Source organism: Theropithecus gelada, chromosome 10 (genome assembly GCF_003255815.1).
Source record: "Theropithecus gelada isolate Dixy chromosome 10, Tgel_1.0, whole genome shotgun sequence".
Taxonomy (NCBI): Eukaryota; Metazoa; Chordata; class Mammalia; order Primates; family Cercopithecidae; genus Theropithecus; species Theropithecus gelada.
In genome coordinates, this window is record NC_037678.1 from 26,613,429 (window position 1) to 26,629,132 (window position 15,704).

Below are 15,704 nucleotides of genomic sequence, written 5' to 3' on the forward strand. Positions count from 1 at the left end.
CTGAGCTCAAGCGATCCTCCCGCTTCGGTTTCCTAAAGTGTAGGAATTACAGACGTGAGCCATCATGTCTGGCCGGGGTTTATTGTTGTTTGTTTGCTTAGTGACTATTCTGAACTAATTTTGTAAGGCCTGTGCTCTTTGCTATGTATGGCCAATGAAGTTCTCCTGGGTTGGCTTAATCGTTAGCTAATATTTGGACAGAGATTTCTGTAAATTCTTGGAACTAATAAACTTCCCAATCTGAGTCTGATCTGGATTATGTTCAGTACAGGCTGAAAGGTGAAATCAAGACTAATCCTCCTGATTCAGCAAGCGAGAAAAATCCAATTACACTCTTAAAGGAACTGTCAGCGATAAAGTCTCAATATCAAACTTTGTATGCCCGCTTTAAACCAGTTGCTGTTGAGCAGAAAGAGACTAAGAGCCGCATTTGTGCTACTGTGAATAGGACTATGAATGTGATACGAAAACTACAGAAGCAATACACAAAGGATTATAAATCATGCTGCTATAAAGACACATGCACACATATGTTTACTGCGGCACTATTCACAATAGCAAAGACTTGGAACCAACCCAAATGTCCATCAATGACAGACTGGATTAAGAAAATGTGGCACATATACATCATGGAATACTATGCAGCCATAAAAAAGGATGAGTTCGTGTCCTTTGTAGGGACATGGATGAAGCTGGAAACCATCATTTTCAGCAAACTATCGCAAGAACAGAAAACCAAACACCACATGTTCTCACTCATAGGTGGGAACTGCACAATGAGAACACTTGGACACAGGAAGGGTGACATCACACCCCAGGGCCTCTTGTGGGGTAGGGAGAGGGGGGAGGGATAGCATTTGGAGATATACCTAATGTAAATGACAAGTTAATGGGTGCAGCACACCAACATGGCACATGAATACACATGTAACAAACCTGCATGTTGTGCACATGTACCCTAGAACTTAAAGTATAAAAAAAGAAAAAAACTACAGAAGCAAACAGACCTGGAGCTGTCACCACTGATTAAAGAAGAGAAAACTGCAGCAGAGCAATTAAAATCTCACATGCCAGATTTATGAAGAAATGGACTTGGAAAGGAGACTGTAACAGAGAAGGGCTTAATTCCAGAGAAATTTAGGAAGATGTCTTGTTAACACTTGATGTCTAGAGATTGGGGGCTGGTGAAAGAGGTTTGGCTTCAATGACTGGATAATAATGCCTTTCATGAGAGAGACTATAAGAAGAAGGGCAGATAATGTATGAATAAAGTTCAGCCAAAAGGATCAAATGAGAATAAAGGGATTTAATTATATGTACACACACACACACACATACACTTAGTCTTGTAATTTCAGGCAAGAAAGTCTCCTAACACTATTTTGCATCTGTTTTCTTTTTCTAAGTCATGATAATGTAGATGTTCTGGTCCATCATAAAAGAATGTTTATGTACATTTCAGTCATTCGATATGTGACTTTGGCAATTAAACTATAGGCAAAATATTTGTATTATACATTACATATAATTTCGTTTTGTAAATGTTGATTGCACATGCGGTCAAATTATTGTTAAGACTGCTTTTATGTGACCTGTAGTCTCCCACAAAACCTAAAGTAATAAGCTGGCTTTTCTGTGATAGCCACTTTTTCTTTTTTTTTTTTTTTTTTTTTTTTTTTGAGATGGAGTCTCACTTTGTCGCCTCCTGAGTAGCTAGGACTACAGGCACCCGCCACCACACCTGAATAATTTTTTGTGTTTTTTGTAGAGACAGGGTTTCACCGTGTTAGCCAGGATGGTCTCGATCTCCTGACCTTGTGATCTGCCCGCCTCAGCCTCCCAAAGTGCTGGGATTACAGGCGTGAGCCACCGCGCCCGGCCTGTGATAGCCACTTTTGTGTATTTTTTTCCCTATTTCCCTTGCCTTGCTAATGTTGAGCAGCATGAACTTGTGTTCTAATACTGTTTTAGGCTGTCCCTGGTGTATTTCAATAATACCTTTGTTTTCCCTCAGCCTGTATTACTGTAATTGTTCATTCTACATGAAAGCTAAGAAACTGAAATTAGAAGAGCGCTTATCTGCTACTTGCTAGTTTTGTGCAAGTGTGTTGTGTGTATGTGTCAATTTCCCTTTAAAATAACTATTTATTTTAAAATAACTATTGGCAATAAGGAAACTGTTCAGAGTAGAGGCAGATCTTGATACAAAGATGTTAATCACAGGGTTGTTAAAAAAAAAAAAGAGTATTTCACCAAGGTAAACTAGTTTCTTTATACTCCTCATAAATGTAGGATGCAGATTAAGAGGCTAACAAGACATAAGAACTGGCCGGGTGCGATGGATTACACCTGTAATCCCAGCACTATGGGAGTCCGAGGTGGGCAGATCACCTGAGGCCAGGAGTGCAAGACAAGCCTGGCCAACAGGGTGAAACCCCGTCTCTACAAAAAAATACAAAAATTAGCCAGGCGTGGTGGGCATCTGTAATCCCAGCTACTACTGAGGCTGAGGCAGGAGAATTGCTTGAACCTGGGAGGCGGAGGTTGCAGTGAGCCAAGATTGTGCCACTGGACTCTAGCCTAAGCAACAGAGCAAGACTTCATCTCAAAAAAAAAAAAAAAAAAATTGCCTCACAACTAAGTATAGTACCTAACTCTGGACTGGATTCTGTACTAGATGGGGAAAATGCTCAAAAAGATATTATTAGATGAACTGGCAAAATTAGAATAGGGACCATGGTATATTAGCTAAATATACTGTATCAATGTAAACTTTTGAAGATAACTCTTCTGTGGTTATATAACAGAATATCCCTATTCTTAGAGAATACACACTGAAGTATTTAGGGGTAAGGGGCTATGATATATGTAACTTACCCTCAAGTGGTTTATACATATACACACACAATCATACATCCACACATATATAGATTCATACATAAATAATATATTTTATTATATATAAATATGTTATATATTATATATGTTCTGTTATCTTATGTTATATATTATTTATATATTATATAACACATAGGCATATTATTACATATATGATATATATTACATATGATTAATTATATATTATATATTATGTAAATATATATAATTATGTGTGTGTGTATATAAATATATATAGAGAGAGAGAGAGAGAACTCATGCCCAAGTAATAAAACAATTCAAATATACAGAGTGGACAGGGCTGTGTCTTTTCATGAAGAAAACTGAGACACATATCCCAGAAAGCCCAGACGGAGTCTCTCTCTGTCACCCAGGCTGGAGTGCGGTGGCGCAATCTCAGCTCACTGCAACCTCCGCCTCCCGGGTTCAAGCAATTCTGCTGCCTCAGCCTCCCAAGTAGCTGGGACTACAGGCGAGCGCCACCACGCCCGGCTCATTTTTGTACTTTTAGTTGAGATGGGGTTTCACCATGTTGGCCAGAATGGTCTTGATCTCTTGACCTCGTGATCCGCCCACCTCAGCCTCCCAAAGTGCTGGGATTACAGGTGTGAACCATTGTACCTGGCCTTTGTGTTGGTTTTCTTGCTGCTCCTGTTTTGCTCTCCCCCTCCCCATCCCTCACTCTTGCCCCTGGGAGTACTCATCCCAAACAAGCTACGAGCCCAACAGCCTTTCTTTGAGGCCTGCTTGCAGGGCAGTCCAAACCAAAGCAGATGTTCCAGGCTGAATTGTGCTCCTCCGGATTCATACGTTGAAGTCCTAACCCCAGGTCCTCAGAATGTGTCTGTGTTTGGAAATAGGGTACTATGGTCTCAGTGTTTGCGTCCCACCAAAATTCAGGTTGGAACCTAATCTCCAATGTGATGGTATTATGAGGTGGTGGCTTTGGGGAGGTGAGAGGCTCTGCCCTTATGAATAAGATTAGTGTCTGTATCAGTCCATTCTCGAATTTCTATAAATAAACACCTGAGACCAGGTAATTTATAAAGAAAAGAGGTTTGCTTGGCTCACGGGTCTGCAGGCTGTACAGGAAGCATGCTGGCATCTGCTCAGCTTCTGGGGAGACCTCAGGAAGCTTCCAATCATGACAGAAGGTGAAGGGGGAACAGGTGTCTCACATGGCCAGAGCGGGAGCAAGAGAGAGTTGACAGGGAGGTGCCACACACTTTTAAACAACCAGATCCCACGAGAACCCACTCATTATCAGGAAGACAGCACCAAGCCATGAGGGATCCACCACTAACCAAACACCTCCCACCAGGCCCCATGTCCAACTCTGGGGAGGCTGAGGCAGGAGAATGGGTTGAACCCGGGAGGTGGAAGTTATGGTGAACCAAGATTGCGCCATTGCACTCCAGCCTGTGCGATAGAGCCAGACTCCATCCCAAAAAAGAAAAAAAGAAAAAAGAAAATGATGGTGCACCTATTACCCTTCTTGCACTGGTTCCTGGGGAGCTCAAAGCCTATCTTTTGCAAGTGTCCTGATCCTCTTGCAGGCCTTTCATGGATATTTCCTTCCTGGCTTCCTCCTATTTTTATCACACTTCTGAACCTGCTGTCAGGTGAAAAATCAAGGTGGGCCCAAAATATAAGAGCTCATGAATTTGATGGTGTTGGAGTGTCCTGGACAGTCCAGCTTTCAGGGTTGGGGAGTTGGGCAGAGAGGAAGGAGAGCATTCCAGGGGCCAGGGCTAGAAGCAGAGGGGCTCCAGGCCAAAGTAGGATTTCCAGGCTGAGGAAAGAGAGGCCATGGATGGATAGAGGGTCCAGACCAGGACAGAGACAGAGCGCATATCTGGAGGCTCAGCCAGAAATAGCTCCCTCCAGAAAGTAGACAGTGAGTCTGGGGCTGAGCTGCAAGAAGGAAGGGGAGGAGGGAGAGAATGGAGGGACCGGTGTTCAGTAAGCCGACTCCTCCTATCCTGGCCTATTTCCCCAGGGGACACACCTGGGAGGCTGTGATCCTCCCCTCCAGGTTACTTTCCCACTGGTGCCAGGATTCCCCCAACGCCACACTGAGAGCCCAGGAGAAGCATCAAATCATATGAGAGATAAGAAATGAAGAGAGGGAACAGGGTTTCTGGTTGATGAAGGATATTTATTGAGAGTTTACTGGGTACAGGGAGAAGGGCTGGATGGCTTGGGATGCAGAGAGACCCCTCCCCTGGGATCCTGCAGCTCCAGGCCCCTGTGGCTGGGGTGAGGGTTGGGAACCTACGAACATTCTGCAGGGGTCACTGTCTTCTCCACGATGCTCCCTTCATGCGTGACCTGGCAGCTGTAGCTTCTGTGGGACCTCCACTGCTCGGGCGTCAGGCTCAGGTAGCTGCTGGCCGCGTACTTGTTGTTGCTTTGTTTGGAGGGCGTGGTCATCTCCACGCCCTGGGTGATGGGGGTACCATCTGCCTTCCAGGTCACCGTCAAGATTCCCGGATAGAAGTCACTCATGAGACACACCAGCGTGGCCTTGTTGGCTTGGAGCTCCTCAGAGGATGGCGGGAACAGAGTGACCGAGGGGGTGGCCTTGGGCTGACCTGTGTGGACAGAGGAGGGGGTGAGAGACGGCAGAGGGAGAGTGGGGTGTTGTGGAGCGCCTCTCTCTGTCTAAAGTCTCTGGGAGGGTTCATGGTGTGGTTGTCTGGTCCACCCAGGGCCTCTCCTTCCCTCTTCATTCCCTCCTTTCCACTGGAGCCCTCTGGAGAGCAGACAGCCCCATGCCTTCCTAGGAGCCCTTCTCAAGTCACCTTTCCCAGGTGTCCTGGCCCAGCCCTTTCCTCTGCAGCCTCAGTTTCCCCGTGTGTCCCCAGGGCAGGCTGTGCTCCCTCCTTCCTGGTTTCTGGAGTCTGAGTTTGGAATCTAGGGGTCTCCCCCACAGCACACAAAACCATCCTGGCAGGGTGTGGGGAGGCCCAAGCCTGGCATGGCCTGGAGCTTCCTGTCCCCGGGGACACCAGGCTGTGCCCCAGCCTGGCCCACTCAGCTCTCCTGGTGAAGCACGGGCTCCACCCAGACAAACCCTGGGGCTCTGCCATCACCCCTGTCCCCACCAGCCCGACCACAGGACCCTTCACATTGGCTGGGTTCTTGGGGCTGCTCCCCCAGACTTCAGGTCACCACAGCCCCCATGCCCACCCCAGCAGCCTCTGATGCCCCTGGACTTCACCTGGCGGCCGTGGAGTTCTCTGCACCCCCGTTTACTCCCCGCTAGTCACCTCCTGAGTCTAAAGTGCCCTCCTCAAATGAAGGCGGGAGGCCGACCCGTGAACAGAGAGACACTGGGCCCCAGAGGCGACAGGGCTCCGGGGACAGACATCTCTGCCCTAAGAGACCCTCTCCTTTCTGGTAACTGTCCTGGGAGGGCTGGGCTCTCAGGCTTCCCCCAGTCTCACCCATCCCTCTGTGTCCCCATGTCCTCACGACCCAGCACAGTCCACAGAGCTACAGCCTGGACCCAGAACCCTCTCTGTGCCCTCCATTGGTCTCCCCTCAAGGTGACCCCTGTGTCCCCAGGCCCCCGTGTGGCCCTCCCAGGCTGGATGGGCATGCAGTCCTCAGCCTAGACCCTGGGGTCCCGGGGACTGTCTCTAAGGCCACTGCAGGGCCCCTCATCAGAACTGGCCTCTGTCCCTCACTCAGACATCTGCCCTGGGAGAGGGGAGGAGCCCTGACCCTGCCCAATCCCAGCCCAGGCCCCAGGACCAGGCTGTGTCCCGCTGTTGGAACCTGAAGGTGGCGCTCCCACTGTGGGGGCCCTTCCTGTCAGTTACCCTGAGACTAACACACCTCGTCCAGGCCCCATGGAGAAAGGTAGGGGTCAGTGCTTAAGGCTGGGAGGGCAGAGGGGAAGAAGCCCCAGAGAGAGAAAACAGATTTCCAAAGATAGGAGAGGGTGGGACAGGCTGGGAAAGGTTGTGAGAGCCACTTACCTAAAACAGTGAGCTGGGTCCCGCTGCCAAACACATGCCTCAGTGTATTATGCTTAGATTGAAACCCCCGGGGCCAGCACCTGGGGCCAGTCCAGGAGCCGTGCTGGAGCAGGAACCTGCAGGGTATGAGGGGCACAGGGCTGCAGTGTGTAGGCTGTGACCTAGGCACAGGACAGGGGGGTGGCCAGTATCCCAGTAGTGTCTCTGTGCCTGTCCCTTCTCTGAGGCAGGTGCTGCCCACAGCCTTGGAGTCACCCCAGCCTGTGTCCCAGTCTCTGAAGCTGTTGGTGCTGATGGCAACGCTGGCCCAGTGGGTCCCAGCAACTCCCTGAGTGACACATCCCCTCAGGCAGCTGTGCGGTGTGGCTCAGGAGTCCTGAGCTGGCTCGGACCTGCCCAACCTCACTTGGTTCCATTTTAAGGGCCTCTGAAGTCCGCCACAAGTGTCCCCAGTCAAGCCAGGCTGACTTTCTCCCTGGACCAAGACACTGGGTCATTCTTGACTCAAAAGGAGAGTCCTCTGCTTTTATATCTATCCATGGAGATGCAGCTCAGTCTCACTTTGCTCATGAAGCCTTTTCTGACCTCTCAGATCACTCATTCCATCTGTCCATCCATCCATCTGTCCATCCATCTATGCATCTATGCATCTATTCATCTGTCTTTGCATCCATCTATCATCTGCCCATTCATCCATCCATTTACATGTACGTCCGTCCATAGATCCATCCTGTCTACCAGGCACTGTGTTGTGTGCTGGGGACATGGTGTGGTCCCCCAGGCTCTCACCCCCATCTCTCCCAGGTCATGGCCAACAAGGCACTCCTCATGGTCATGTCCAAGGTCCTTCTGCTGTACCTGGTGTCTCTGCTGGATGTGACATGGGACTGGCCCCTCTTTCCAGTGACTCTTTCCCCCTTGGGGTCTGAGACTCCCCTTTCCTCTTCCCCTGGCATCTGTTTCTCCACGTCCCATGCCTGGCTGCTGACTCCCCAGATCCCCACTCAGACCTCTTTCTTAGCCATCTTCACACTCTGTGACCCCCACTATTGCCCAGATGGCGAGGCTGGAGTCTATCCCAGCTTCAAATCCTCTCAGCTCCACCTCAATTGCCTACTGACCATGCCCAGTGAGCTACCCAACAGGACTCTCAAATTAATCACTTCCAGAGGAGATGACCACCTTCCCCCAGCACAGCTCATTTTCCGTCTTCATCTCATCACAATGACCATGGGCTGTCTCAACCCCTCAGCCAGAAACCTGGAGTCCCTGGGCTCAGTCACCTCACCTCCCACACTGAAATGGCTTTTGCATACTTAGCTACTGCATCTAGATATTCTTTTTTCTTTTTTCTTTTTTTTTTTTTTTTTTTTTTTTTTTTTTTTTTTTTGAGACGGAGTCTCGCTCTGTCGCCCAGGCTGGAGTGCAGTGGCCGGATCTCAGCTCACTGCAAGCTCCGCCTCCCGGGTTCACGCCATTCTCCTGCCTCAGCCTCCAGAGTAGCTGGGACTACAGGCGCCCGCCACCTCGCCCGGCTAGTTTTTTGTATTTTTTAGTAGAGACGGGGTTTCACCGGGTTAGCCAGGATGGTCTCGATCTCCTGACCTTGTGATCCGCCCGTCTCGGCCTCCCAAAGTGCTGGGATTACAGGCTTGAGCCACCGCGCCCGGCCTTATTCTTTTTTCTTGAGACAGAGTCTCGCTGTGTTGCCCAGGCTGGAGTGCAGTGGTATGATCTTGGCTCACTGCAACCTCCACCTCCTGAGTTCCTGGGTTCAAACGATTCTCATGCCTCAGCCTCCCAAGTAGCTGGGACTACAGGCATGCACCACCACACCCAGCTAACTTTTCTTTTTTTTTGTTTTTGAGACGGAGTCTTGCTCTGTCATCCAGGCTGGAGTGCAGTGGCATGATATCAGCTCACTACACATTCTGCATCCCGGGTTCATGCCATTCTCCTGCCTCAGCCTCCCCAGCAGCTAGGGCTACAGGTGCACTCTGCCACGCCCGGCTAATTTTTTTTTTTTTTTTTTTTTGTATTTTTAGTAGAGACAGGGTTTCACCATATTAGCCAGGATGGTCTCGATCTCCTGACCTCATGAACCGCCCACCCCGGCCTCCGAAAATGCTGGGATTACAGGAGTGAGCCACCGTGCCTGGCCACACCCAGCTAACTTTTCTGTTTTATAGAGACAGGGTTTCACCATGTTGGCCAGGTTGGTCTCGAACTCCTGATCTCAAGTGATCCACCCACCTTGGCCTCCCAAAGTGCTGGAATTACAGGTGTGAGCCACCACACCTGCCCCCCAAAAATCTTTACTCTTTTAAAATTATGAGAATATAACATTTAAGGTAATTAAGCAATAGAGAAGTGCATTTAAGAAGTGTAATATGGGGCCAGGCACAGTGGCTTACACCTGTAATCCTAGAACTTTGGGAGGCCAAGGCGGGCAGATTGCCTGAGCTCAGGAGTTCCAGACCAGCCTGGGCAACATGGTGAGACCCCATCTTTACTAAAATACCAAACAATAACAACAAAAAAATTAGCTGGACGTGAGTGTGCGCCTATAGTCCCAGCTACTTAGGAGGCTGAGGCAGGAGAATTGCTTGAACCCAGGAGGCAGAGGTTGCAGTGAGCCCATCTCAGCCTCTCAAAGTGCTGGGATTATAGGCATGAGCCACCATACCTGGCTTCTTCTTCTTTTTTTTTTTTAATAATTGCAGTAAAACATACGTAGCATTAATATTTCCACTTTAACCATATTTAAACGTACAGCTCTGTGGCACTAAGTACATTCACACCGTTGGGCAACCTTCACCACCATCCATCTCCAGAACTCATTCATCTTCCCAAACAGAAACTCTAAACCCATTAACTACAGTACCCCATTCTTCATTCCCCCTCACCCCATTAACTCAAATCTACTTTTTGTCCAAGTGAATTCGCCTGTTCTAGGGACCTCGTAAAAGTGAATTCAAATGATATTTGTCTTTTTGTGTCTGGTTTATTTCACTACGTATGTCTTCAAGTTTCATCCATGTTGTAGAAGACTTCCGAAATTAATTTAAAAATAATTAATATTTAAAACCTATTAAGACCTATTAAAAGTAATACAGGCCAGGCATGGTGACTCATGTCTGTAATCCCAGCACTTTGGGAGGCCGAGGAAGGTGAATGGCTTGAGCCGAGGGGTTTCAGACCTGCCCAGGCAACATGGTGAAACCTCATCTCTACAAAAAATTATCCCAGTTTGGTAGTGCATGCTTGTAGTCCCAGCTACTTGCGACACTGAGGCAGGGATATTGCTTGAGCCCAGGAGTTGGAGGCCAGCCTGGGCAACATAGTGAGACCCCCATCTCTAAAAAAGTAAAAAAAACAAATAAATTTACAACTAAATATAAAAAGTGATACACAATCTATTTCTTAAAAACAATGAAAATATCTTTTAATAAGGTATGAATAGAAGAGATATTTACTTGATAGGAGATATTTACCAGAGTTCTACAGTAATAATCAGTTTTTCTCTTTTTTCATTTTCTTTTCTTTTCTTTTTTTTTTTTTTAAGACAGGGTCTCCCTCTGTCACAGGCTGGAGTGCAGTGGTGGGATCTCAGCTTACTGCATCCTCAACCTCCCAGGCTTAAGCAATCCTCTCACCTCAGCCTCCTAAGTAGCTGGGACCACAGGCAAGTGCCACCATGACTGGCTAGCTTTTATATTTTTTGTAGAAGTGGGGTCTTGCTATGTTGCTCAGGCTGATCTCAAACTCCTGGGCTCAAACAATCCTGCCTCAGCCTCCCAAAGTTGTGGGATTACAGGCATGAGCCACTGCACCTGGCCCATAGTATTTCTATAAGATTTGTAAAGATTATAAAAACTCATATTCATATTCCCCCAGCAAAATACCTTTTTTTTTTTTTGAGAGGGAGTCTCATTCTGTCATCCAGGCTGGAGTGCAGGGGTGCAATCTCAGCTCACTGCAACCTCCACCTCCTGGATTCAAGCGATTCTCCTGCCTCAGCCTCCCAAGTAGCTGGGACTGTAGGCTCGTGCCACCACGCCCAGCTAATTTTTGTATTTTTAGTAGAGACGGAGTTTTGCCATGCTGGCCAGGATGGTCTCGATCTCCTGACCTTGGGATCTGCCTGTGTTGGCATCCCAAAGTGCTGGGATTACAGGCATGAGACACAGCACCCGGCCCATAGTATTTCTATAAGATTTCTAAAGATTATAATATAAAAACTTATATTAATATCCCCCCCAACATAATACCAATGTTATTATCTGTGTCTCCCTCCACCTGTCACCTGTCCCTTGTGGAGACCCCTCCGGCCTTCCCCATCCCAGTCTCTGTTCTGCAGGCATCACCCTGCCTGTGGCTGTCTCCTCACCCAGCCCCCGCTCCTTGTAGACTTGAACTGGGGTAAATCTAGATCCTCTGGGACCTCAGCCCCAGCACAGAGCCTGACCCTGATGGGGACTCCTTGCCCAGAAGTCCGTGCAGGACACTGAGACCTGGTCCTGGCCCGCCACCATGCTGATCCCGCCTCCATGGCCGGGCTCCTGGTGTGGGTCAGGTTGGCTGCCGCTGCTGGAGGTCTCACCACAGCCACCCCAGCATCCTCTGGGTGGGTGGGAGGTTGAAGGCCCTCACTGATCAGGGCCCCTCAGATTGCAAAAGGGGAAACTCAGGCCCAGCGCGGTGGCTCACGCCTGTAATCCCAGCACTTTGGGAGGCCAAGGCAGGCAGATCACCTGAGGTCAAGAGTTCGAGACCAGCCTGGCCAACATGGTGAAACCCCATCTCTACTAAAAAAATACACAAAATTAGCCGGGTGTGGTGGTGCGCACCTGTAATCCCAGCTACTCCAGAGGCTGAGGCAGGAGAATCTCTTGAACCTGGGAGGTAGAGTTTGCAGTGAGCCGAGATCGCGCCATTGCACTCCAGACTGGGCGACAAGATGAAACTCCGTGAAACTTTGTTTGAAGAAGAAGATAAAAAGGGGGGAAACTCAGGCCCCAGAGGTGCACGTGTCAGCTCCATCAGCTTAGAGGATGGGCAGGGGAGAGCTAGAGGCTGTCCAGCTTGGGCCTTAGAATCTGTGCCCATGAGCTGAGTGACTTGGACGGGTTGCCTCACCTGTCTGGGCTCTATCCCCATCTGCACAAAGGGGATCACAGCGGGACCTGCCTATGGGGCCAGCGAGAGGGAGGTTCTGCCCCTGAAATGATGATCGTCTGTGGGTATAACGTGATCGCCTGTGGGTACAGCGTGATCGCCTGTGGGTACAACGTGATCGCCTGTGGGTACAGCGTGATCGCCTGTGGGTATAATGTGATCGCCTGTGGGTACAACGTGCACCAGCGATGACCAGGCTGTTGTGTCCCAAATAGTCATAAATGGACCCAGATGTTTGGTGCTTTGTCCGGAGACCTCCCACCACACGCAGGGTGGTGGCAAGGGCTGAGGTCACACAGGGAGTTGTGGCCTCCCTAGACCCTCTCCTGGGCTTCTTCTTTGGAGGCACCTGCACCGTGGATAAGCTTGGGTCTCCTAGGGGCTGGTTTCAGGAGGCGATGCTGGCTGAGGTCTAGTGACCCAGGGACTCCAGGAAACGCCCCTCACACATCAGCTGGAGCTCCAGGGAGTGGCCCCTGCCCAGTGAGGGTGGGAGTGGACAGGCGACATAGGCCAGGGGAAAGGGGGAGGAGGTGAGAGGAGGAGGGGGAGGAGGAGGAGGGAGAAGAGGAGGAGGAGGAGAGGGAAGAGGGGGAGGCCTGGGCACCCTTCAGGGATAGTGGCCACCACCCCTGTGGACATCCTGCCCCTGCTTCTAGTCCTGCCCTACCCCAAGGACTAGGGGGAGGTAAGGGAGACATTGGCCTTCGTGCCAAATGTAAGGGGTGGCAGAAATCTCAGGATTCAAGATAAATACTATTTTAATATGACATTAAGCAATAAAAATTAATTTAAACAAATCCATGATGGAAAAATATTAACACTTCAGTTGAAGTCAGTGTGTCTCTGGCTCCCCTCCAGGGATTAACCTTCCTTCTCCCGCCTCTGGCTTGTCTCCCCTTGGTCATCCTTTCCCACCTCTGCCGCCAGACCCCCACATCCCCAGGAATCTCTCACCCCTTACCTGCCCCACCGGCTCCTCAGGCTGGACCGGCTGCTTCCTCCAGGGGCTCCAGGGCCCAAGGCCCTGCCCTGCGGTGCAGCCGTTGGGTGCACCAGGCCATGGGTTACCAGCGCCAGACCCAGCAGCAGCAGGCTCCAGCGCTGCCTGAGGTTGGGGCCTGGCTCACCAGGGGCCTCACGGCCCGGCTGGCCTGTCCCTGGCCTCATCCGCCCTCAGGGTCGGAGGCCCTTGTGGCCTGACTTGCAGCGTGGGCTCCCTGGAGAGTGGTGCCCCGGTCTCTCGCTGGCAGCAGCTGTCCCAGGGCACCCCAGTCCATGTGGCCCCATCCTCATCCTCTGGTCCCTGCCCCCAGCCAGGCCCCTTCCAGCGTCCATGGCCGTTACCCCTGGGGTTCTGTCCCGGAGGCACATCTGCCAACTGCCCTGCTGTGGTCAGGATCCAGGGCTCAACTGCCTCCCACACCTGTCAGCTTGGCCTTGCCCCTGGGGCCCTGGGTGCTTTGTGTGGGGACCTCCCACCACAGGCAGAGGGTTGGCAAGGGCTGAGGTCACACAGGGAGGTGGGCTGCACCATGGCCCCCCAAGACCCTCCCCTGGGGCTTTCCTTTGGAGGAAACTACACCCTGGATGGGCTTGAGTCCCCTCAGGGCTGGTCCCAGGAGGTGATGCGCCTGACTTCCCTCCTTCCCCCAGGGCGCCCTGGGTCTGTGGAGCATCTCACTGGGGTCCAGAGAGCCGCCCAGCAGGAGTCCCCCAGGGCTTGAGCTCAGGGGGCTGGGCTGAGGTTCCTCCAACCAGCCCTGGAGGGAGGTGTGGTTAGAGAGGGGGAAACAGGTTTGGGGTTAGCCAGAAGCCACTCAATGGTGCAAGTCCAGGAATCATGAGGTAAGAACGAAAATGCTGTTTAATGTACCACGTTCAGCGCCTCACAGACCTGACATCACACAGACACACAGACACAGAGACACACAGACACAGAGACACACAAACACAGAGACACACACACACACCCCACCCCAGCTTCCTGAAGGTGTAATTGACAAAACTGTATATATTGACCACCTACAATGTGATGCTTTGCCACACTGTAAAATGATTAAATCAAGCTGACCCACACGTCCGTCTCCTCACATACTTACGCTTTTGTAGTGAGAACACGGAAGATCTAATCTTAGCAATTTTCCAGTATACATTTATTAACTGTAGTCTCCATGTTGTACGATACATCTCCAGAGCTCATTCTTACAGATTTCACTCAGAGGCCAGTAGCTTCCTCCCGAGCGGTGAGTGCGTCATGTCATGGCTTCTGACAGGCCCCCAGGTCCTCTCCCAGCCCGGCATCCCCGACCCTCTCCCAACATCTCGGGACCCTGTGCTTTGGTGGTGGGGGGAGCAGTGGCAGTGAGGAGGGACTGAGCACCTGTGCTGGGCGGCCAGGGCCAGGCTCTTTTGCTGGTGCTGCCAGAGACGCCTCTGGTCACCCAGGAGTCTCAGGTTCCTCTCCTCCAGAGGTGGCGCTGGAAATGCTGCTGGCTCTGCTCGCTTTTCAGGGCCGGGCTGAGGTTGGTGTTGGGAGATAACGCACGTCAAAGTGTTGTTTTCTTCATTTGTAAAAAAGTAGTAACATACACACAACCTAAAATTTATCATCTTGACCTTTTTTTGTTTTTTTGAGAGTCTTGCTCTGTCACCAGGCTGGAGTGCAGTGTGGCACAATCTCAGCTCACTGAAACCTCTGACTCCCTGGTTCAAGCAATTCTCCTGCCTCAGCCTCCTGAGTAGCTGGGATTACAGGCATGCGCCACCACGCCCAACTAATTTTTGTATTTTTAGTAGAGATGGGGTTTCACCATGTTGGCCAGGCTGGTCTCGAACTCCTGACCTCATGATCCGCCCGCCTGGGCCTCCCAAAATGCTGGGATCACAGGTGTGAGCCACTGCGCCTGGCCCATCTTGACCATTTTTAAGTGCACAGTTCAGTGGCATTAACTACATTCATAATGTCGTGCAACCATCACCACCATCCATCTCTAGATTTTTTTTTTTTTTTTAAAGTCTTGCTCTGTTGCCCAGGCTGGAGTGCAGTGGGGCAATCTCGGCTCATGGCAATCTCTTCCTCCTAAGTTCAAGTGATTATCCTGTCTCAGCCTCCTGAGTAGCTGGGATTACAGGCACCCGCCACCACGCCTGGCTAATTTTTTGTATTTTTAATAGAGACAGAGTTTCAGCATGTTGGTCAGGCTGGTCTCGAACTCCTGACCTCATGATCCACCTGCCTCGGCCTCCCAAAGTTCAGGGTTTACAGGCGTAAGCCACCGCAAGTGGCATGGCTTTTTCTGTTTTTTGAGACGGAGTCTCACTCTGTTGCACAGGCTGGAGTGTAATGGCACATCTAGATCTTTTCCATCTTGCAAAACTCAAATTCTGTCCCCATTCAACACTAACTTCCCATTCCTCCCTCCCCCAGCCCCTGGCACCCACCATGCTAGTTCCCGTCTCTCTATTTGGCTACCCTGGGTACCTCCTATGGGTGGGACCATACTCTACTTGTCCTTTGAAAGTGCTTTTTAAACTGGAAAGTGCTGCATGTATAATACCTTCAGGGGCTTATTAGTATTATCTTTTTTTTTTTTCTCTGAGATGGAATTTCACTCTGCTGCCCAGGTTGGAGTGCAATGG

General features: G+C 50.3%; 1 protein-coding gene across 2 annotated transcripts; it reads right to left on the reverse strand.

Annotated features, from left to right (window-relative positions):
* Window positions 1–5,035: 5,035 nt before the first annotated feature.
* LOC112632874 (immunoglobulin lambda-like polypeptide 1) lies at window positions 5,036–13,434 on the reverse strand. 2 transcript variants are annotated; one of them, XM_025398997.1, is made up of 3 exons: window positions 13,027–13,434; window positions 6,885–7,000; window positions 5,036–5,492 (listed from the first exon to the last, which is right to left on the reverse strand). In XM_025398997.1, the coding sequence occupies exons 1-3, from the start codon at window positions 13,230–13,232 to the stop codon at window positions 5,173–5,175; spliced, it is 642 nt and encodes a 213-aa protein (XP_025254782.1). In that variant the 5' UTR covers window positions 13,233–13,434; the 3' UTR covers window positions 5,036–5,172. The 2 variants fall into 2 exon arrangements, with proteins under 2 accessions (XP_025254782.1, XP_025254783.1); XM_025398998.1 differs by lacking the exon at window positions 6,885–7,000 and having other exon boundaries at window positions 5,056–5,492; window positions 13,027–13,281.
* Between the last annotated feature and the right edge of the window lie 2,270 nt (window positions 13,435–15,704).

Excerpts from the sequence above, each read along its gene's own strand:
- LOC112632874 (XM_025398997.1), bottom strand. The coding sequence starts at position 13,232 with ATGAGGCCAGGGACAGGCCAGCCGGGCCGTGAGGCCCCTGGTGAGCCA. Across the intron at positions 7,001-13,026 it reads CTGAGGAGCCGGTGGGGCAG|GTTCCTGCTCCAGCACGGCT; the intron begins GTAAGGGGTGAG and ends CATACCCTGCAG. Across the intron at positions 5,493-6,884 it reads GACCCAGCTCACTGTTTTAG|GTCAGCCCAAGGCCACCCCC; the intron begins GTAAGTGGCTCT and ends CTGTCCACACAG.